General features: G+C 42.0%; 1 protein-coding gene across 3 annotated transcripts in view; it reads left to right on the plus strand.

The window, feature by feature from the left end:
- Positions 1-9: 9 nt before the first annotated feature.
- Positions 10-24,205, plus strand: part of MAPKAPK2 (MAPK activated protein kinase 2) — a 68,230-nt gene continuing 44,034 nt past the window's right edge. The window contains exons 1-2 of one of the 3 annotated variants that reach the window (XM_044676332.1): positions 10-451; positions 509-691. In XM_044676332.1, the coding sequence (XP_044532267.1) occupies positions 329-451; positions 509-691 (306 nt within the window). In that variant the 5' untranslated portion in view covers positions 10-328. Of the gene's footprint in view, positions 692-24,205 lie in introns of all 3 variants that reach the window. The other 2 variants (XM_044676333.1, XM_044676331.1) reach the window with 2 other exon arrangements.

The raw sequence follows: 24,205 nt of genomic DNA on the forward strand, positions 1-24,205 counted from the left end.
GGCCGCCGGGCCCCGGGGCTGGATACATTGTCGCGCCGAGCTTCCCCCGGGCCGGCCCCCAGCCGTCCCCGCGCGGCTTCCCGCAGCGCCAGGCCCCCCGGGGGGCAGGCGCGAGCCAGCACGCCCAGACGGACTGACTGACCGATCGACCGAGGCAGCCTACGGGCCGAGGCTGGAGCCGGGGCTGAGCTGGGCTGGGGAAGCCGGTTCTGCCGCCGCCGGGAAGCAAACTTCCCAGCCGGGCGCGGGGTGGCGGGGGCCCAGTCCAGGGCCGGAGGAGGAGACGGCCCGGAGTCCTCCTCCTCCTGCTCCCCTGTCTCCCGGCACCATGCTGTCTAACTCACCCGGCCAGACCCCGCCCGTGCTGTTCCCCAACCCTCCACCGCCGCCCCCGCCCCAACAGCCCCAGCCCCCCTCCCAGTCCCAGCCCCAGCCCCAGCCCCAGCCTCCGGTGCTGCCTCTGCCGCCGCCACCGCCTCCGCCGCCGCCGCCGCAGCAGCAGTCACAGCCGCCGCCGCCCCCCCAACCCCCTCAGCAGTTTCCCCAGTTCTATGTCAAGTCGAGCCTGCAAATAAAGAAGAATGCTATCACGGATGACTACAAGGTCACCAGCCAGGTCCTGGGGCTCGGCATCAACGGGAAAGTTTTGCAGATCTTTAACAAGAAGACTGGGGAGAAATTCGCCCTCAAAGTAAGTTTGGGGCGGAGGACTACGAAGGAGGAGGAAGAGGAGGGGACTCCGTGTGGCTACTGCCACCTTGCCGGGGGAAGCCGGGAACTGCTTAAAAAAGATCTACCTGACCCTACTCCCTTCTCCCCTAGCTTCTTCCTGGGAGCCCTCGGGTGAGGAGGGGGAGGGGGACGGAGGGTACGGGGTAAGGAGTAGGAGAAAGAGGAGGAGGGAAAAGAGGAGGTGTTGTCTGAGTTATTGTTGGGAGTTATTACGAAGTGTGTGACTTTGGGGGAGGGGAAGGTCAGAGCAGATTTTTGGTCTCCCTGTGATCTTGGGACAGTTTCCGGTCACCTTAGGGAGTTAGTGTAGTGGTGAACTCCAAAGAGATTTGGGAGGATTTGCTATTTTGGGGTTTGAGCGGGCTTCATTTGAATCTACACTGTCAGATCCTAGATCGCTTCTGCTTTAACATTCGCAGTCAGTTTCAAGGAAGTGATTTTAAGGGGTTGTGGTTCCCCATCTCTCCTCTCTGCCTCTCCCTATCTCTTTCCTTCCCCTCCTCTTCCTCCCTCCTCCCCTCCCCTTGCCTTCCTCCCTCCCTTTCTATCTGTCTCTGTCTTTCTGTCTGTCTCAGTCTCTCTGTCTCTGTCTCTTTCTCTCTTTCTCTCTCTCTCTGTCTCTGTCTCTCTTGTTCTCTCTCTCTCTCCCGGCACAAAAGGCCCATTACTCATTGAGCTGGTTGGTTGGTTGGTTTGGAGAAGTCGGATCGTAGAGGTTTATTTTGCCTCTTTCCTTATTTGGGAGCCGGAATGTGTGATTTCACTTCCCTTGCCCTCTAGAGTAAAAGTCTTCTCTCTTCTACTTAAAATGCATTGGCCCAGAGAGGTGCCAGACCGGAGATTCCGGAGGGGGAACCCCGCCTTAGACCCATGGGTGGGGGAGGGTGATTTGTTTTGGTCCCTATGCCTTTACCCTTTCTCAGCGCCCTCCTCCCCCAATACCATTCCAGAGAGGGAGACTTTAATGCCGTATCTGCTATTTTCATATTCCATTGATCAAAATTATTATGTACACCTTGACTTGGCCTTCTTGAAGTTTTTATTAAATCCCTTGATGAGGTGTGTGGGGTGGGAAGAAACCTCTCCTTCCGAAATCCTAGAGATGAGAGATTTGATGTGTCCTTCCACTAATCATTGCTTTAGTTTTGAGGAAGATAGAAGGACTAGTGGGGAGATACAAGAAGGCAACCCTGTGAGGCAAAGTGTTTGGGTTTGGAGATCCTATATTGGGACAAAGCAGAGCTCTAATCTTAGCTAGGGACAGGTTAAGGGAATCTTCACAGTGAGTTTTCTTCTCATAGTGATTTAAAAAAAAAAAAAAGAAGCCCTATCTGAAGGTAAAATACTTCATCTTCTGGGTTGTCTTTGATAGGTAACATCTTGATGACTGTAAGAGAGGAGAAAGTCCTTGTTTTGTATTAGGAGACAGCTGTACTGGCTTGGGAAAGAGTCAACAGAAAACTTGGGTTTTGAATCCTGGCTCTATGACATCCTCAATTAGTGATGTTGAGCCTCAGTTTCCTCAGATGTGCAATCTAGATAGAATCTAGATAGTACCTCCCTTGATGGATAGTTGCAACAATATAATGAGATAATAGATGCAAAACACTTTGTAAATTGAATTGTTTGATGTCAATTGTTAGTATTAGTAGCCTTCCTTCCCAAAGTAGTTAGTTTTAAAAGGTGTGTAAACTTTTGTTTGAGTAGCCACTATTCCTTCTCTGAGGGATAGATGGCAAATAAAAACAGATTGGTTGACTGTATATATAATATATTGATTAACTCAAAAGATGAGCTTTCCCCCCCCTTAAATTGGCCAAAATGACTTTCAAATTCTCTTTTGTAGCTTCAAGTTTCTCCTCTAAATCTAAGCTGAAGGTATGTTCTGAAGTTGAAGTTGAAGGCTGTGAAGGGAAACTACCTTTTTAAGGGATAAAATATATGCTTCAATGATTTATTCCTTTTTACATTGTCTTCTAAATCTCTTTTCTTTCTCAGCCCATAATGGGGGAAGAGAAACTAGTTTATATGGCTTTGTGGAAGAATACAAAGTTTGACTAGATTTAACTCACAGCTTTAAGACTGGGACAAATTCTTCTCTCCGGGAGAGATTTGTGTTCTCTGACTGCTCTGGCCATCAGCTGTTTAGGAATAGGAGTTATCCGTTCTTTCTCTGAAGGAGTAAAAATACTGCATAAAGATGTCAGAAGAGTAGCCCTTACACTGGAAATAGAAATCCTAGAGAATTTATATAACTAATAGAATCCCTTGGAAATAATTTGTTTTTTGTGTGTAAAGGAGGGTGATTAGAGAGATGATTAAAATTTTTCTTCTGATTATCAGGAAAGGGACTTTCCCTTTTAAACATGTTCCCTTGTAGTACTAAAAGGAGAATCTCCTAATGTTTTAAATGACATTTTTTTAGCACAGTGGGTTTTTATGAGCACATTTTATCCTTCTTTTCAGGTTAGAAGTGGGTGAGGAGAAGTGAAGTCACTCTGTTTTGACAGACAGCCTGCTTCTGGATCTCATGAGTTGACTCAACTGTTAAATTGCACATTTCCCACACTTCATTGTGTAAAAACTTAATAACAGAGGAAGAAAGCCTGGGTGAGGCATCAGGAGAGTGGCAGCAGTGTCAACAGCTACACTATATCCAAATATTGGTTAAGACATAATTGCAGGAAGAGGAAGGGAAAGGGGGAATCTTGTTAGAAGAATCGTGCTCTGGAGATACACATTAAAGATCTCAACTTTTGATTAATCTCTTGTGCTGATTAGAGAATTAATATTTACAAATAGTAGTTTTGAGTATGAAGTTGGGGAGCTTAGAGACCAAAATAATTGCCCTAATTTGACTAGTAAAGCCTGGGGTGGGAGGAAGGCTTATAATGGAGGCTTCCTAAACATTTCTTGGCTTTTTGAAATGTATGTTTTGTGGGGAGAGATGAGTGATATGGATGGACTCCTATGTGCCTATACCTAGCAATGGGAAAAACTGAGGTTGTTATGATATTATGAGACTTGTTTGTGGCTTAGTGACCTCTCATTCCTGTTAAGTGATGGCTTTAAAAAAATGACCAGCTCTGTTTCTTTCTAACTAACCTTTAAAAGTGTTTTGGTGGGTATTGTGGTCTTACTTTGTCATATCCTCCTTGCTTGTGTTAAGCACATTTTTTTCCCCTGCTCATCAGAGAAAGAGTACTTGAGGCCTGACAGACCTGTGTTTGAATTCTGCCTTTAGTACATCCCAGCTTCATGATCCTGGGCAAGTCATTTCCATTTTCTTCATCTTTTAAACTAAGGGATTGGACTGGATATGTTTTCTGAAATCCCTTCTAGCTCTAAATCCTTGATCTTATGACCATAGGCTAGAGAAGACCTCACTTTAGTCCTTATACATCCTTTACACTCCTCTAGCCCCAAAGCAATTCTCTTAAACTTAAATACTGTTTTAAGGTTTGTAAACTGATTTTCTTGCAACTCCCTTGTGAATTAAGTAGGGAAAGTATTGTAGTTTGCTGACAAGAAAACAGGCTCAAAGAGGTTGACCAGAGTTACTAAGACAGTGTGAAGTTGAAATGAGAGTAGGACCCTCTCCCCATTGAAACTCTTGTTCTTCCCCTCAGTTATTATTGACTTACCCTTTTAAGCCCCTCAGTTATTGCTGTGATGCTGAAGGAAGGTGTTTTCCACTGTTAAACCATGCTCCCCTTGAGTCTAACACACACTGTGCTCACCATAGATTTTACTTTGAAATGTAGGTGAGGAACCCACAAGGCAAGAATCTTGAGTAGGTCATGGGAAATTGTCCAAAGTTTGAGGTGGTTTCTAAACCAGAGCTTGTGGGATCCTAGTTTTAGAGCTGGAAGGAGCCTCAGAGGCCATTGTTGTCTAACCACCTGATTTTAAAGACCCAGAGAAAAAGTGACTTGCCCAAGGTTATATTCAGGGAGTTATACCAGATCCTCAGACTCTATTAGCCAGTACTCTTTCCACTTTCTTTTTTGCTTGAAAAGCTTTTCTGTAACTCTTAATCCTAGGGATTGTGTTAACTGGTTTAAAACCAGAAATTCTCTCAGTGGTGGAAGCCCATGTAAATTTCATTAACTATTTCATATTCTATCATGTTAGAACTGAAAGGTATCTTTAGTGATTATCTTGTCACAGGATCTCTTCTCCCCATCTCCTTATTCCCCTCCTTGTTTTTACAGATGAGAGGACTTCTTATCTTGGGAAGTGAACTGACTTATTTGAAAGCATATATTGTTTGCTTGTGACAAAACAATTATAATCCATCTCTCCTGAACTTCTTGCTTCTGGTTGGTAATAATAATCCTAGTCCTAACTCACATGTGTTTCAATTGGTTGTATTCCTAGATGGGGTTCTCTAGTTCCTCAGTTGTACTGCCCTCTCTTTTCTCTCCCTACCAATTGTGAAATCCCTTCTTTTACACTAGCTTGACACAATTAAAGCCAATCCTGTTGTCACTATTCTCTGATTAGTTGAAGCATATTATTGCTTCATAAACTATAGTTTTCTAGAATGTTGTCATAATTTATCTGTTTGCCTTTCCTGTGGCATAGACTGGAGAAAATAAGAACCTGTGTTTTCTCATTTAAATCTTTCTGACCTGTCTCTCTATTTCCTCTCTTTCTTCTTTAGAAAATTTTATGGAAATATAAGTCATAGTCTCTATCTTAATATAATCTATAATCTCAGAATCCTAAAATGTCAGTAATGGGATCATAGATTTAGAACTGGAAAGGACTTGATAGGTCATTTAGTCCAGTCATTTAGCAATTGAAAAAACTGAGGTCCTTTGAGGTGGTGACATGCTCACAGTCACACAGTGAGTTGACTAGAACCCTGGGTTTCTTAACATCTACCCCAGTGCTCCTTCCACTGTATCATACATACATACATACATACATACATACATACATACATACAATGATCATTATTGAGAATACAAGACTAGATATACCTAAAATGCTAACTAGTAACTATCAAAAGTTGTTTGGAGAAAAAGGATATCAGCCAGGGCTGGTGTAGTCTGAAAAGGTAGAATGGAGTTGAGCCTTGGGGGAATAGAGGAAGACTTGGCTAAGTTTAAGGGCAGGCATTCTGAGGGAGACTATCCTGAATAAAGAAAGAATAAACATGTTCTCGATTGAGTGGCTTTTATTTTATTTTATTATTATTAAAAAAAAACAAAATCCATGTATTGGTTCCAAGGCAGAAGAGCGGTAAGGGTAGGCAATAGGGGTTGTGACTTTCTCAGGGTCACACACCTAGGAAGTGTCTGAGGACAGATTTGAATCCGGGACCTCCTGTCTCTGAGCCTTGCTCTCAAATCCACTAAGCTACTCAGCTGCCCTGGGAACAGTGACTTAAAAAAAAATAACAACCTTACCTTCTGTCTTAGAATTGATACTAAGTTCCAATGTGCTGTAGAACTGAGGGTGTTGATAGTTATGTAGAGTCAGAGTAACTGTTGTGAAATTCATTTCAATTTGACTTCATTTAAAAATATCCTGTATGCTCAGTGTACAGAATGCCAGGTCTTGAGTCAGGTGAACGTGGGTTCAAATCTGGCTTCAGACATTTCTAGCAGTGTGACCATGGGCAAGTCACTTAATCCCAATTGCCTAGCTCTTACCACTCTTCAATCCTTGAATTAATACACTTCTAAGAGAGAAGGTAAGGGTTTAAAAAAAATAAAATAAAATAAAATAATATCCTGCATATAAGAAGAGTCTTTTGAGAGAGAGAGAGAGAGAGAGAGAGAGAGAGAGAGAGAGAGAGAGGTCTGTTAAAACAGCAAGCAATTAGCAGCCAGTAGTGCAATGGATAGAGAGGGCCCTGGAGTCAAGAAGACCTGAGTTCAAGTCCAACCTCAGAAACTTACAAGCTTTGGTACCCTGGGCAAGCCACTTAACCTCTATTTGCCTCAGTTTCTTCATCTGTGAAATGGGAGTAATAATGGCACCTACTATTTTTGTGAGAATCATATGAGACACTATATGTAAAAGAGGTTTAGCATAGTGCCTAGCAAATAGTATGTGCTATGTAAATGCTTATTCCTTTCCCTTTCCCCAGACTAGAGGAGGAAGACTGTAGTGCTTAGGTTTCCATGAGACCTTTCCATTTTAGTTTCTTAAGAACAAAATTCTATTGTACATAAGTCAGCCCTGTCCCTGGCTTTTTTCTGATGTAGTTGGGCTGCTGGCATCCCGTGACACAAGATCCAGGCTGAGATTTTCAGTGCCTTGCACGTTATGAATTCCGGGCATGGTGGTGCTTGAGACCTAATCTTTAGCAAACATCTAGGATATATGGATCTGAAAGATGCCCTTGGACTTCAGGGTCAAGGCTACAAGTATCAGCGGTATCTGGAGAAATAAAAGATTTCTTTTCTCAGAGGATGAAGTGTTAACACCTATAAAGGAATGAAAAACTTGCAGTCCTTCCCCCCCTCTGACCCCCCCCCCCAGTTTTCTGATTGGTACATAAGAGGCTCAAGTGCTTTGGAAGTGAGACCAATTAAATTAAATTACCTTCATTCTTATAGTGGATTATTCAAATATCGGTTCCAAGGCAGATGAGTGCTAAGGGCAAGGCAGTTGGGCCTAGTAAAAAGGGTCTTATAGCTAGGAAGTATCTGAGGCCAGGTTTGAACCCACATCCTCCTGACTCCAAGCCTGTGTCTATCCACTGAGGCACTTAGTTGCCCTAAATGAAACCACTTTTAACAGTGGTCTTCCACCATTGGTGAGGTTGGGAACTGAGGTGATAAGCACCTGAGCATTTATATCAGTGGTGCCAAACTTAATAGAAACGTGCAACTTCTAAACATTACTTATGGATATCTACAAACTGCATATTGACTTAGGAGACATTTTATTAGTAGATGAATATATGTTAACATTATCTATGAGCTATCATATTTTTATTTATTTTGTTAAATTTGGTAGCTTTATGTTTGACCCCTCTGACTTACATGGTAAGAAGAGATATTGCACCTTACCCCACTGCCAAAGAAATACTCATGTAAGAGAACTTGTAAAGCTCATGTAAAAGAACAAAAGATCTTGACAAGGAAAATTGGACTGACTGGAGAAGCAGGTGGAATTCTGTGACTTGTGGAACTCATGGTTTTCCAGATGAGCCAGGAAGATAGCTCAGGTAGCCCTGGGCAGAGCAGGAAGAAGGGGAAATGGTATGACTTTTGCCTATTTCCCTTTCACCAATTTCTTCTGATTCAAGGCTTCATGAAGCCAGTCTCTAAGTGTGACATATCCTGGACAGTTAAATCTTAGTCCTGTCTTTCAGATTTAGAGATAAGGGGGTGGAGAAATAGGAGAAATAGGGTCAATTGTTAGCCATGAAGGTATTTCTGAACCTTGTACCATGTTTTCTACATCAAAGAATAGGCTATGGGGGAGGCTGTGAAATGTCCCTGAGTTTTAATCCTTATTGGTGACTCTTCTCCATTGCTTAGATAACTCTTTTCTTAGTCCACTTGGAACTTGAGTCCCCATGAAGAGCTTTGGTCATCCTTACTGGAAACCTCATGGATTTAGGGGTGGCAGGAGCATGTTAGAAAGGGTTCGATAAGTGAAAGGTTTTTGGACAGAGACAAAAGCTACATCAAAGTACATTATCAATTCTTGTGCTTTCTCCAAAGGAGTTTGTGGGGTGAAGAGGAAGGGAAGCAGGACTATATCCTGTCTTAAAGGGATCAGTTGAAGGAACTTTGGATGTGTAGCCTGGAGCAGAAAAGGCTTTTGGGGGTTTTTGATGGATGTTTTCAAGTATTTGAAGGAATGGGTTTTAGAAGAGAGTTTAGGTTTGTACAGCTTGGACAGTTTTGCCAAAGGGCAAAATGAGGAACAATGGGTAGATGATGAAGAAAGGCAGATTTAAGTTTAATTTGAAGAAAGGCTTAAAAAACAACAAAGTTGTCTCAAAGTGGAATGGGTTGGCTTACTTAGTCATGGACTCCTTTAGATTGGAAGCCTGAAGGTAGGGGTGGCATGACCACTTCACATAGTTGGGGGGATGTTTAGAGAGGATTCTTGTTCAGGTACAGGCTGGACTAGATGCCAATCTGATGCCCTTTCCAACTCTCAGTACTAATTCCATTGTACTGAGGACCATAGTTCTGGACTATCCTCATGTCTTTCTCTATGAACCTGTTATGAAGTTGCAACTTGACAGCCAGGTGTCCCAGTGAGGAAGAGGGGAGGTTGGATAGGGGTATTATTCTGTTGGACTTTCTTCAGAAAGGGAATCTTTGTCCCATTATTTAACCCTTCCTGATTTTATTCTGGCCTAGGACTGTGCCTTGTCTTATATCATGGAAAGATCAGTTGATGAGTGAGAGCTGGTTTCCATTGTGTGTGTGTGTGTGTGTGTGTGTGTGTGTGTGTGTATAGGGGGGTGTATTGACCACTTTTCTGTTGCTCTGATCATCCAGATTGTTATGGGGCTCCCAGCCCACTGGACATCTGCAGTCTGGCATCATGCCTAGGGCTGAGGGACTGTCTTACTTGCCCCCTTCTGTCCCAGCCAGCTAAAAATAAATCTGCCACCACTGCAGTCTGCCCTGACAGCCGGGGCCCCCTAGATTTCACTCCTGGGCCACCTCCTGCCAAGCTGCTGAATTGTACTGCTCCCTGTCCCTCTGCTTCTGTCCCCTCCTCCTCATTCTCCCTACCTGACCCTTTGGAGTAGAGGTGGACCAAATGACAACCCTGAATGCTCGAAGACCTTGAGGTTGGCACTCTCCTGATGAGCTTTGTTGAAAAGACTGATTGGCTCTGCCTTACCTCATCAAGTGCCCCCCAAGGAAAGGGTGAGAGTAGGAAGAAGAGAAGGATTGGTTGGAAGGTAGGTAGAACTTTCTGTTGTACCAACCTCTCCACTACATAATTTGCACCCTGAAAAGCTTCCTCTGCCAGAAAGGGTTTGTAGTGATGAGGAGGAGAATGTGGGGGCTTTCCCTCACCCTAACTGCTCTTTGGCTTAGAACTGCTCCCTGAGGAAGGCTCCTGCTTTGGCTCTTCCTGAGTCTGTTCCTAACTTTCTTCACCACTACCATGGAATGGGGGATTCAAGTTACAGCCCTCACAGTGTGACCTCATCTTGATGGCTTCCAAGAATAACTGGGCCCAGGCATGGTGCTGCCTGATTCATGCGTCAGAGGGGCCTGTCAGATCCCTGTTGCAGAAGTTTTCACTAAGTACCACTCCATCTGCCTGGCTTCAGAAAGCCTCCCTATCACTGGGCCAAATGCAGCTGCAGTAGCCTTCCTCTGCTTCCTTCTGACTGGGGATCTAGGAGGCCTAGGCAGTCTGGGAGGTGCTAAACAAGTGTTTAGAATGTCCTTTTGATGGCAGGTTAGGGTAAATTCTTTTTCTTTACTTTGACCTTGCCATGCTGTTTCTCGATATCTCTTTGGCTCCTGGAACAGGTGTTGGCATTGCTGATTGTGGCAGAGAAATAGAGGTATTCTGTAGACTTGTTCTGTAATTAGGGTTTTGAGTTGGTGTGAAATGGGATGGTGTTAGTGGCCAGGAGGTAAGAACTCAGGGCCCCCTCCTTTTAGCCAAAGTTGTATAGTTTGTCCTTGTCTCCACTGCTGCCCCACCACCCCCAGGGCCTCATTTCCTCTGAAGGGAGAGATTTATCTGCCAAGGCTCATTGGCCTCTGGAGGGGAGGGGCAGGGCAGGGAGTACGAAGAGTTTATTTTTAACTCTGCCAGAAGGAGCCTGTGCACTGGCCCCTGCCCTTGGAATAGTTATACCCTCTTTCCTCTCTCCCCCAATCTGGGCCTCCTTTCCTTGTTTTTGTAGTTCTTAGAAGAAACCTCACTGGATTCAGCCAGCAGAAGATGTCCTAAAAGTCATGGAAGGAAGGCTTCTTTGGATAAAGAGTCTCTATCTACCCTTTGAAGGACAATATTGTCTGGCTCCTTGCCATTTCTGCCTTCTCCCAACCCCCCAAAGTCTCAGGGCTCCCTGGAATTGGAGGTCACATTTATGGAACTTGGAGCATCCCAGGAATGTAGGTTGGCTTGAAAGGATTGTCTACTCCAAAGCACATGCTCAGACTGAGGTACTCTACTAGAAAGAATATTAAGGGTCCATCTCTTCTTTTTCTCCCCCTACTGTCTCTGATCAGGAACAGAGAGCTCCTGAAAGTTTTTCCCCATCAATTGGGGATGAATGAAGAGAAAGAGGAATTTTAATTTTAAGCCCTTAAGTTTAGATTGCTGAAAAGACTCATTCCTTTCCACTGGAGATCTAAGTAAGAATATTCTTGCTATTTTTCTTATATGTTAGCCATTAATGTTCCTTTGATGAAGAAATAGAATAAATGCCTCTATCCCTCTCTTTCCACCTTCTCTACTCTTTCCCTGCCAAGATGGGAAGGGGGTCTGTGTGACCAACTGCTTATGGGTTACGCTGGTGATTACTTTGGGAGAGCTTTTAAAATATTCTCCAGCCGAGGGTGTGATTAGAGAAGAGGGGAGGAGCAGGCAGAGTAAGGAGTTAAGTATCAAAGATTAGTGAAGCCATCTGGATGAATATCTGAATTAATTAGTAGGCATTTATTGGACCTAGAAGTGTGAAGGGAACAAAAGAAGACCCTGCCCTCAAGGAGCTCATGATCTAATTAGGAAAATAAGCTTAACTGGTAAAATAATAGATCCCCAAAATAATGTATAAAGGAATACTAAATTGGGAAGGACAAATCTATAAATATGGTAACAAATCCACTGAAGGGTAGGATAGCCAGGAAAGAATTTATTGAAAGGACAGGATTTGAACTGGACAGTGAGAGGATTTGGCTACACGGAGGAAATAAGAGCAAAGGCATGGACATAGAAATTGGACTGATAAGTTTAGGGGCCAATGAGGAGACAGACTCAAGCAGAAAAGATGGTTCATCTAGGGAAGTCATGGGAAATAAGGTTGTTTTAGTAGGTCAAATGATTATTCAGAGCCTAAAAAGGGGGAAGGGAATAATAGAGAGCAGAGAGGGCTTGGATGTGGTAGGAAGCAGGGATTCATTGAGGACTGTTGGGCAGGGAAGGAAGGCCTGATTGACTGCCCTCCCTCTCCCCTCTTCCCTAAGGTTCACTCTGCAGATTCCCCTGGCAGTCTGTGTCTCTGGCCTTAATCTTCAGAGGAAAGAGAAACCAGCCATTTGATGCTATGCTGCTCTGTTTCCCAGAGACAGCACTTTTGTGCTGTCAGGGTTAGTTTTGCTTTATTCCCCTTTTTTGGGGAGGTAGGATTGGTGGTGGTAGTGGGAGGGGAGATCTATAACACATGTGTCTCGTGGTTGGGGGAGGGGGGGTGCGGTTCAGGCCAAGCTGGGGAAAACTCTAGAATCAGGGCTTTACTATGGAATTTCCTTCTCAGCTTCTTAAATCCTATTTTAGGAAGAATTGACCACAAGTAAAGTTTAATCTAAAGTAGAGCCATCTGGCCTTATTAACCTTATAGACAAAGTAAGCAATTCTGTAGAATTGGGAGTAGAGGCATCTGAATATTGGGCTCAGGCTTGAGACCTAGAACCTCAGCTTAGTGATGAATGTTCGACTAAGAGACCCTAGGTTCAGAGGTCTAATGGCTCTGCCTTACTCTAGAGAAATTGGCATTTTCTGATGGGAAGCAGTGGAGTTTGTCTATTTGAGGGGACAAAAATAATGTGAAAGTTGTTATTCTCAGGGCTGGGAGTGGGAGAGGATGCCAGAAGATGACAGTTATTTTATGAGGAACCACTCTGGTCAGAATCAGTCTCATCTTTTTTTGGGGTTAGTCTTCCTAGGCTTCTCTTTCTGGAGAAGAAACAATAGCAAATTGCCAGGAGGCTGATAACCTGAACCTAAAGGTTCAGGCATGATCATCATTCTGATATTTGCAACTTCTTTACAATTGGCCAGAGCAGAGAACACTTTCTTTTTGTTTTCCCCTTCAAGTTCCAGTTATAGCATAAGGGTTTCTTTATAACCTTGAAAAGGGTTTTAGTGAAAGGTGTGCTGGCTTTGCTACTTACTGCCTTTATGACCTTGGGGAAGTTACCTGATTTCTCTGAACCTCAGTTTCTACCTCAAGGACCTCTGAGTTTTCTTCTAGCTCTAAATTGCAATCTGATTCCTTTATCTCTTGGGAATGCCACCAGATTAATTTTCTTAAAGTTTAGCTCCAACCTTTACATTGCTTAACTTTCAGTGATTCTCTATTGCTCACTGGGTATCTCTTAGTTGAATACTAGCCTATAGCTTCCTTTTTTCTAGCTAGATCTTTGATATGCCTTCTCTAAACTCTAGCCAATAGCAGTACTTGTTCTTCCCATTTTCCTCTCTCCATTTTCTTCCTCTTCCTCTTCCTCTTCTCCTTTAGTTCCACCTCACCCCATGCCCTTCTCCTATCTTTTCTTTTTATGTTGAGGAACTTGGACTAAAAGGCCCTTTTCCACCCTTGATCTATGGTCCTCTAAAGGCTTCAATGATTCCCTTCCTATCTGAAATAACAAATCTCTCTTCTGAATTCTCCTTGTATTCTGTATGTCTTCCTCATGTGTTTTTCACATCCTCTTTTAATGATTTTTTATTTTATTTTATTTTATTTTATTTTTTTATTTTAAACCCTTAACTTCTGTGTATTGACTTATAGGTGGAAGATTGGTAAGGGTAGGCAATGAGGGTCAAGTGACTTGCCCAGGGTCACACAGCTGGGAAGTGTCTGAGGCCGGATTTGAACCTAGGACCTCCCGTCTCTAGGCCTGGCTCTCAATCCACTGAGCTACCCAGCTGCCCTCTTTTAATGATTTTATGTAGACTTTATTCCTTTTACCATCCCCTATCTCTCATCCCTTCCACTCTAGCCCTACCCCCTTCAGAAGTTCTTCGAGGGCACCAACTATTATTCATATCTCCCATATCACTTAGGCCAACAGAGTTTGGGATTAAAAGTCTTCTTCCTCTTCTCTTATAGCATTGAGATCTAGAGATTAGTGGTCTGTTCATTCTGGCAAACTGACTCACTCCATCAGTTATGGAATTTTAGAGTTGGATGGGATTTCATATGATCCATCTAATCCAATCTGTACCTGGAAAAAGAATCCTTGGTATTATATACCTGATAAGGGTCACTTAGTTTTTGCTTGAAGATCTTCTAAGAGGGATGCCTATTACCTTCCCAGGCAGTTTTGTCTGCTTTGAAGTTTGCATTAATTGGTAGGAAGTTAAAAAAATTATATCAAACCTATATTTGCCTCTTTCTACCTATTATTCCTAGTTCTTTCCTCTGGATAAGTCTAATCCTTATACCACATGATGGCTCTTTAAAATAATTGAAGATAAAGATTGTATCTTCTCTAGGCTAAACATCCCCAAGTTCCTTCAGCCAGTTTTCATATGGCATAGACTAAAGACCCTTTACCATCCTGGTCACCTTGCTCTCTAGCTTCCTCAAATGTGGTGCCAAACTGATCACAATATTCCAGTGGAATTATTGACTCCTTATTTCTAGAATTCATTCTTCTATTTCACCCCAAGATTGCATTAGCTTTTTTGGCTGTCATGTCTCACTGTTAACACATGTAGAGCTTGTCTAAAAAACCTCTCAGATCTTTTTCAGATAAACTAATTTCTTACCAGGCTTCCCTCATCTTATACTTGTAATATTGATTTTTTTAGAACCCAAATGTAAGAGCTCTTTTATTTTGAAATTCACCTGAATTTCAATCCAATTCAGTGTTCTAGTCCATTAAAATCTAGATAGTGTCTCTGATAAAACACTTTCTTGGAGATCTGAAGAATACTTATGTGCTATAGCTGTGTGGATCTCTAAGATGTTTTCTCTTTTCCCTAGACTCTTTCATTAAATAACTAAGTTGTGGAATCTATTAGGTTAAAAGAACACTGAATTTGACATTTGTGTCCTGACTTCTTCATGGCATCTCTTGTCAAGACCTAGAGGATTCCAGTTTGAACCCTAGCACTGCTGTTACTTGCCATTGTGACCTTGGGCAAGTCATTTCCTCTCAGGACTTCAGTTTCCTCATTTATGAAATGAATGAGGTTCTTGGAGTAGGAGTTCTTAGTAATTTTTTAACATCTTGGATTCCTGTGTCAGACTGGTGAAGTCTATAAATTTTTCTCAAAAATAATGTTTTGTTGATTACATTCCTATTTGAAGGAAATGCTAAATTTCAGTTACAGGTAGAAATAAACTTGCAATTTTTTTCCTATCCAAATTCACAGACACCATGAAATCTATCCATGGACCCTGGTTGAGAACTTCTAGCCTAGAGGTCCCCAGGTTCTTTCTAGCTCAAAAATCTTATAATTGATCCTCTCAGTGTGTAATCTCAGGCAAATTATTTGACCTGTCTGAGCCTTTCTCTGTAAAGTGGTAGATAATGCCTAGTCTACCATAGCCTGCCAGCCCCTTTGATGGATGTAAGTTTCTGATGAGAAAATGGATGTAAAAATCCATTGGAAACTTAAGTGCTATGCTGATGAGAGGTAGTATCAGCTCAGTAAATGTCAGTTGAATGAATTAATCTCTTGGGCAGGGGAGGATAGCTTGGAAGTGGGAGTACTCCAGAGTACTATATTGGTGATGTTCCCATGAAGAGGGCGGCTTCTCTGGGAGTGGGACTTGTACTCTATTAGGCATATCCAAAGAGACAGACGTTCTTGGAGGCAATGTATGTGTGTGGGCATGTGCTTCTAGTAGGCTGAAAATGAGATAATAAAGCATCTACTTCCTGGGGTTGTTGAGAGGATCAAATGAGATCACATGTGTAAAGTGCTTTGTAAACCTGTGTAATTGCTAATCAGCATCATCACCATCACTGTTATTATTAGTGTTGAATGATGCTCTTTACCACCTTCTCCTTATGCAAATGCTCCTACCTGTTATAAATGCAGCTAGAGACTGCCCAGAAAGGAGACTCAGAGCAGCCTTGCTTTCCTCCCCCCACCTTTATCTGCTGACTCAGATTGGCACCCTCTATTTCTCCTAACTAGGTTCTTCTTCTAAGCAGTCCCTGACCACAAGTCCTCTTTAAGGTTTCCCCTCACCTCTCTGCTTCCTTCCAGGGCACTCCCTTTCTGTTTCAGCAGCAGAGATGCTCTTCCTCTCCTTGGAAATCTCATATTGGAGGGAATAGACTGAGCATCATATTTATACATTGTCAGAGCTGGAAAGGGAGCTTACAGATGATATAATGACAGGCTGGGGAAACCTATTTCTTCCCCTCTGCCTCTTTCTTTACCTCTTGAACTCTTTTTTTTAAGTGTATTTTTTATTATTAATATTTTTTATTTTTAGAAAAATTTTCCATGGTTACATGATTCATGTTTTTACTTTCCCCTTCACCCTCTCAAACTCCCCCCCCCCCCATAGCTAACTTGAATTTCCACTGGTTTTAACATGTGTCATCAATCAAGACTTATTTATATATTATTGATAGTTGCATTGGTGTGGTCCTTTTGGGTCTACATCCCCAATCATGTCCTCATCAACCCAAGTGTTCAAGCAGTTGTTTTTCTTCTGTGTTTCCTCTCCTGTAGTTCTTCCTCTGAATGTGGGTATCATTCTTTTCCATATTCTTGAATTCTTAAGACAGTAGTTTGATTCCTATTTCCCACTTTTCTTGCCAAATCTCTTCAATCTTTCTCATGATCTCAGATTTAAACTCTTCAAGAGCTTATGGCCAGTTTTCATTTTTTTGGGAAGGTTTGGTCGTGATTACTTGTTTGTTCTCCTCTGCTGTTTTCTCTGTTGTCTGGATTTTTTCTGTGTAAAAGTTGTTGAATGTTAAAGATTTCTTCTTGATCTTTCTCTTTTGAGGTTCTTATGCTGTGCTTGTTTCTTTCTCAGTCAGAAGTCTGGGTGAGGCAGACAGGCTCTCTGCCTATCAAGCTGTGGAGCAGTTTTTGCCCGAGTCACAGCACCCGTGGGCCCTCTCAGCTTTATCCTCACACTCAGGGTCTGCCTGCGCTCTTTAGGCTCCTGAGGTCTCAGGTCTAGTTGTTCTCAGGGTCAAGCCTCCTGGTGGTCCCCTTGCTTGCTCTTCTGCTGGAGGCTCCTATAACAATCTCAGGGTGCTGCTTCCACAGTCATGCACCCCTCTGCACTGGGTTCCCCACTCAAGGTCCACACCTGTGCTTAGGATGCGTGTCTGTGCCTGTGCTCAAGGTCTGTGTTCAAAGTCTGAGAGTTCTTTAGCCTCTTGGGGTCTTAAGTCTTTCTGCTCTCAGGAGCAGGCCCTGGTGATCCCAGGTAGCTGCAAGAACTTAGTGACTTAGTAAATACTCCAAACTTTCTCTAACTCTTGTGTGCTGGCTTTGGCACTGTAGGTGGTGTGTGTGTGTGTGTGTGTGTGTGTGTGTGTGTGTGTGTGTGTGTGTGTGTGTGAGGTTGCTCAGCTCACGTTTTAGTGAGAGCTATTTCACCCCCTTATAGCATGGAAATGCCCTGATCCCATGTACCTTCAATGCTGCACCCTGTTGTGGGGTCCCTTTGTTCATCTGGATTTGGTTTTTGTCTCCTCTTGAGGAGTCATATGTAGGTGGGTTAGGAGAGGTTAAGCCAACTGCTTCTACTCTGCTGCCATCTTCCCTCTTACTCCAGTAATTTGATTCCTAACCCAATTATACTGTGGACCCAAAGGCTAACAATGGATAAAATGGCACTTAGTCCTCTGTCAGCTTGAAGTTCAGGCACTCTGAGATCAAGGCCTGCCTCTGACTTGTGTTACAAGTCTCTTTGTGCTTAATATTCCCCACATTTTAAAGCAGTGGTTCTTAACTTGGGGTCTGTACCTTTTTTTTTTTTTCCCTTAAACCTTCTGTCTTGGAATCAGTACTATGTAATGGCTCCAAGGCAGAAGAGTATAAGGGTTAGGCAGTGGGGGTCAAGTGACTTGCCCAGTGTCATAGAGCTGGGCTGAGTGTCTGAGGCCAGATTGAACCCAAGACCTGCCGTCTCTAGGCCTGGCTTTCAATTCACTGAGCTACCCAACTGCCCCCTGTACCTTTTTAAAAATTTTATTTTGACAACTATTTCAATATAATTGGTTTCTTTTGTAATCCTAAGTATTTTATTTCATGAATTTAAAAATATCATTCTGAGAAGGGGTCCATAATTTTCACCAAACTACCAAAGGGGTCCATGGCACAAAATAGCACCAAAAAAATCCCTCTCTTAAAGTGATTAATACTGTGGACAAGGAGGATCTGATTTCTAATTTGGCCCAAGACACACAGTAGCTATGTAATGTTGGGCAAGTAATTTAATCTCTTTCAGCCTTAATTTCCTTATCTGTAAAATGAGAATAATATTTGTAGCACTTTCACAAAATTGTTGTGAGGATCAGATGAGTTAATGTGTATAGATGACACATTATATAAATATAAATCTCTTATTATTAATGAGAAAAGGTGGGAGGAAGTTGAACTGTTTTGTTCCTTCTACTTCAGAATTAGTCAAGTATATGACTTACTGGTACCTAGGCACAGTTTGGAACTATAGTCTTCTGCAAAGAGAAAGAGGCACATAGCCTTATATAAAATATTTTGGTTTCCAGAAGGATAATGTCTTTTCCCTCCTCAATTTTCCAGAAAGGAAAATGAGGCCTAAGTAATCTGCCAGGCCTTGATTACTGAACAGCTGGACTTGTGACTTATGGGATAGGCCCAGTTATCTTCATTATGCATTTAAACCCTAATTTAATTGTCTTTTACATTATTTCCAGGCCTTGCTCTGTCCCTATCCCCTCCTTCAGATTTCATTCAGCTGCTGTCAGTAGTCTTCACTTTGTACATCTTTTCTCCCTCCACTCCCAATGTCCTCACCTGCATTTGGGAGAGTACTAGCTAGCAGGACCTAAGTCTAAGAGCCCAGAGGCAAGGTTATCTGTTTGGCTTCAGAGCCTATGAAATAATGCTGCTATATGAAGAATTTAGAACAACTGAGGTTAGTTATATCCTTTCAGAAAGCTAAACCCCTCTCATTCTGACACAGGTAGATTCTGGAGCAGGCCACTTAGCTAAATATTCATGAAAAAATTAATTAGCAATCCTGTGGGTTTGGCAGTTGCTGCCTCCCTAAGGACAGGTAGGTTGAGGCTATGCACTTTATTGTTTCTTCTCTTAGCTGTATGGAGACACATCCAGTGTCTCATTAACCCTTGCTGGTTTGATCATTGTTATTTCTTATATGTCTGTTATTAATTTTATTTTCAAATATTCATTGAGATATACATTTATTTATTGAAATATTCATTTATTCTATATGAAATTCAATGAGAAATGCAAAGAAGCACCTATACCCTTGATCTCTCTGTCCTTTTCTGGCTCCCTTGGTGGATGGGTAGGAAGAAACTCTGTTCCATTGGTCATCTCTGACCTCTCATTCATTTCCTCCTAGTGCCTTTCCTTGATTCTGCTACATCTTGAAAGGATCATTTTATTTCTCAGGCCAAAATCCTAGGACTAGCCTTGAACTGATGTGGGACTTCAGACCACTTTTTCCCTATCTAGTCCCTCCTCAACCTTTTGGAATCTCTCACTTTCATTTCTAACACTCTACTGAAACTGCTGTTTCCAAGGAAACCAGGAATCTTTTAATTGTCAAATCTATTGGCCTTTTCTCAGTCTTCCTTCTTAGTATTTTCTCCTCCCTTGAATTCTGAAACACTACACTGTCCTCATTCACTTCCTACCACTAATAACCTGTTTTCTTCATCAGGCTCCTTTTCCAGCCCCTTAAAATGGGTGTTTCCCAAGGCTGTGTCCTTGACCCTCTTTTCCCCTTTCTTGTTTCTTTTGGCAGTTCTATCTATTCCCATGGCTTCAGTTATTGCCTTTTTGTACATGACTCCGACATCAATAATTCTAATCTCTACCTCTCCCCTTGAGTTCCAGTTCTGTATTTCTGACAGTATAAATGAGCATACATTCAATACGTCCATAAATTAATCTCTTCTCACTAAAAAACAAACAAAAAACAACCAAAAAAAACCCCCAAAACAAACAAACACCCAAATCCCTGTTCCTTCTCATTACTGTTTCCCTCACCATTCTCCTAGTTAACCCAGTAATCCAGTCAGTTGACAAGTTCTGTGTGTGGGAGGGGTGGACTGGACCTATGATTTAATTGGTATCCCAATAAGGAAATTCCTTCTCCCTATGCAGATTGGTACCTGCTGGGCAACTTTGAGTTACCTGGGGTGCTCAACGATTGGATGACTTGCCCAAGGTTTCATGTAGCCAGTGGTAACAAATGCAGGTCTTGAACCTACATCTCCATTACTCTAAGGTTACTGTGTCTCTCTATATGCCCTACTCCCTCTCTATGTGTCCTACTGCCCCTCTAGGCCTTCATTATCTCTAGCTCATGGATTTTTAACTTAGAGTGAACTTTTAAAAATATAATTGTATTTAGATAATTCTGAGAGACTTAACGAAAAAGAACACTATCCACATTCAAAGGAAGAACTGTGGGAGCAGAAACACAGATGGGGATATGATTGAGGATGTAGACTCTAAACAATCACCCTATTGCAAATATCAATAATATGGAAATAGGTCTTGATCAATGACACATGTAAAACCCAGTGGAATTGCTTGTCAGCTATGGAAGGGGGAAGGGGAGAGGGGAGGGAAAGAACATGAATCCTGTAAACACGAAAAAATATTCTAAATTAATTAAATAAAATTTCCTCCAAAAAATATAGCTGTTATTTTAACAATTAATTTTTGAAAATTTTATTTATTGTCATGTAAAACATACTTCCATATTGGTCATCACTGTAAGAGCAAATTCATACATAACCAAACCCCCCAAATAAAACTGTAAATACACTGATGTGAAAGACAATTCAAACAGTTCTTTCTCTGGAAATTAATTTTATTATCCTATGTATTTTATGCTTTTAAAAATATTCTGAGAAGGGATTCATAGATTTCAGGAAAAAGGGGCCCATGACACAAAATAATTTTAAGACCCTTATGATAGCCTTTTCTTTTGTTTTTCCCTTTTCTAATCTATTTTTCATTTGGCTGCCAGAATCAGGTCTAATTCCGATTCTTCAGGGTCTTCCCATTGCATTCTAAATAGGATGAAGAGATAAATGAGATTATTTGCCTTTGAGATGGTCAGGAAGGTCTGATTTTTGATATTTGAACTGGGCTTTTTAAGGATGATTAAGATTTCAATATGGGAAGGAAGGCAGGTTCAGAGCTGGGACATCCAAAAACACTAGAGTACACAATGGGTAGGCCAGTTTGTCTAAGAGTAGGTCAGTCAGCAATTATTTTTTTAAGATTGGATTATGGTTGGGGCAGGTAGGTGGTTCAGGGGGATAGAAAGCCATTCCTAGAGATGGAAGATACTGGATTCAAAACTGACCTTAGATACTTCCAAGCTGTGTGACCCTAGGCAAGTCATTAACCCCCACTGTTTATCCCTTATCACTCTTCTGCCTTAGAACTAATACATAGTGTTAATTCTAAGGGGGAAGGTAAGGGTTTTTTTTTTTTTTTTTTAAGGGTCTGATTATGGTGATTATGGTATCATGCTAAGTGTTAGGGATAAAAAAAAAAAAGGCAAAACCAGAATAAACAAACTAAAATTTTTCTTCAAGGGGTGTTATTCCTAGATATACACAAGATATAAACAAAGTAGTTGGGAGAGAGTCTAAGAAGGGAAGGCATTAAGGAGCCTGGGAGAATATAAGAGAGACCTCCTATAGAAATTGGGTTTGGAGCTGAATCTTGAAGGGAACTAGAGAAACTAAGAAGTCAGAGGTGAATGGGCAGAGCATTCTGGGTTATGAGGGTTAGCCAGGGTGAAAGCATGAAGATGGAAAGGGTAGTGTCCTATTTCAGGAACTTCAAGTAGGGCAATGTAGTTGTATCATAGGATTTGTGGAGGAAAATGGTATAAGAAAATTGGAGTAGGGTTATTAGGTTGCTGATCACTCCTGTTAGAATCTTCTTTTATTAGAATGGAGACCCCTTGAGGTCAGGGACCCTCTCATCTTGTTTGGGGCTTTGTTTATATAGAGAATATTTGACATATGGTCCTACCTAACCAGAGCCAGGGAGAGGTTGGGAAAAGGAGAATGATGGGGTTAATTAAAACTGTGGGCTAGAGGAGTTATTTTAATCCTGGTTCTGACCCAATAAAGCATGTCTCCTTTGCATAGGAGAATAGTTTCTTTGAGGCACGAGTTTCCTAGGTAGGGCTTGGTCTAGCTTTGGTTTGGAGTCAAAGTGAGTATACACAGTGCTCTGAAGAGGAGAAGGAGGCTCTATGATCTCCAAGGAAGAAATTGCTACCAAACTTCCCTCTTTTCTCCTTGTTCTTGGTTTTGGGCATCATCAGAGGGATCGAATAGAAGAGATTTGGAGACCGTTGGTGCAGATGGGAAAGTGAAACAGTGGGTCATGCCTGTTTTTCCTGAGTGCTCTTGAGACAAAGGAAGTTGCAACACACCCCTTTCTGTGTGTGTTTTTGTGTTTTCTTTTTATAGAGTGGGAAGGAGGAAAAAAGCACTTCCAGTAAAGTCCAGAAAAAAAACCCAACTGGTCTCAGAGTTGATAGTTATTGTCCCTTTCTCTTATAGTCATTCATTTTCTTTACTTCCCTTTTCTTCCCTACACTGCCTCAAAAACCATTGCTAAGGCTTAGTAGACAAATTTTCTTCCTCTTAAATAATCAAATCCCTTCAGTAGGTTAGGTCTGTTTGCAAAGAGAAAACTTTGGGGCTGAAGGTCCATTCTCTTCCAGATAGGTCAATAAAATCCAGATGGAAAAATATTTTCTTTTCTTTTTTTTTTAAAGACTTCCTCAGAAAGAGATCACTTTATAGACTTTCTTGATTACCTGTTTCTGATAGAGAAGTCTGTGTAGGCATGGGAATTGTTCCTGATATCTAGTCTAAGACCCCCCCCCCCCCCCCGAGTTTTAGTTATAACCTAACTAAACTAATCTAACTGGTTGATCTGCTGTGTAATGGTGGAGGTGTATCTAACATTAAAATCACTGATTTATCTGCCTAATTCTAAACATGTTTCTGGTAGGATATTGGTAAATAAATTGAAAATTCCTTCTAGAGGACCTGGTTGCAAATTCCAGCTCTGGACCTTACAACCTAAGTGACCTTGGATAAGTCTCTGGTTATCAGTTACCTCATCAGTAAATGGAAGAGATTGAATTAGATGATCTCTGTCCCTTCATGATCATTCTCCACACACTATCCTCTCTCCATCACTTCAGTGAAAATGGGGGTCAGTTTATGTTGTTTGTTGTTGTTCAGCTGTGACTTCCATTTGGGGTTTTCTTGGCAAAGATACTGACATAGTATGCTATTTGCTTCTCTGGCTCATTTTACAGATGAGGAACCTGAGGCCATCAAGATTAAGTGCCCGGGGGGGGGGGCAGTTGGATGGCTCAGTGGATGGAGAGCCAGGCCTAGAGACAGGAGGTCCTAGGTTCAAATCTGGCCTTAGACACCCCAGCTGTGTGACCCTGGGCAAGTCACTTAACCCCCATTGCCTAGCCCTGTAACAAATAAAATTAATAAAGAAGGATATATAAAAAAGATATTAGGGTCTAAAAAAATTAAAAAAAAAAAAAGATTAAGTGCCCAGGATCTGAGGCCAATTAAAAAAAACAAAAAACCAACAACCCTTACTTTTGGGGGCAGCTGGGTAACTCAGTGGATTGAGAACCAGGCCTAGAGACGGGAGGTCCTAAATTCAAATCTGACCTCAGACACTTCCCAGTTGTGTGACCCCCATTGCCTACCCTTACCACTCTTCTGCCTTGGAACCAATACACAGTATTGATTCTAAGATGGAAGGTGAGGGTTTAAAAAAACAACAACCCTTACTTTCTGTTTTAGTATCAATTCTAAAATAGAAGAACTGCAAGGGTTAGGCAATTGGGGTTAAGTGTCACAAAGCTAGGAAGTATTTGAGGCCATTGAGTCCAAATTTGAACTCTGCCTGGGACTCTTCTTCACTACCTTGCTGGTTCAGTTTCTAGAATCAGAAGTCAAGGGCGTCAGGGAGAGCAGAGCTTTCTGAACCATATTAAGATTGTAGTTTGAGGGCAGAGTGGGAAAAATGGATAGATCCTTGTAGTTATTACATTTTTAGCATTGGTTCTGGAGATTATGGAGCCTACATGGGGGACAGTGAAATTGTGAACATGTCAGCCAGGAATTGAAGAATTCTGTACCTAGCCATGTCTAGGGGCACAATCCAATGGGTATTTAGAGAGACAAAGGGTTGACGCAGTCCTGTGGCTTCACTCCACACACCTGGTATTTGGGGGTGGGCTGGTCTGTATCCAGCTTGCAGGATATTAATTGCATTGAGAAGGGCAAAGTCCATTGGGAAGTAGGCTCTGTTTAAACTGTTTTCCATA

This window comes from Gracilinanus agilis, chromosome 4, assembly GCF_016433145.1.
Source record: "Gracilinanus agilis isolate LMUSP501 chromosome 4, AgileGrace, whole genome shotgun sequence".
NCBI classification, from domain to species: domain Eukaryota; kingdom Metazoa; phylum Chordata; class Mammalia; order Didelphimorphia; family Didelphidae; genus Gracilinanus; species Gracilinanus agilis.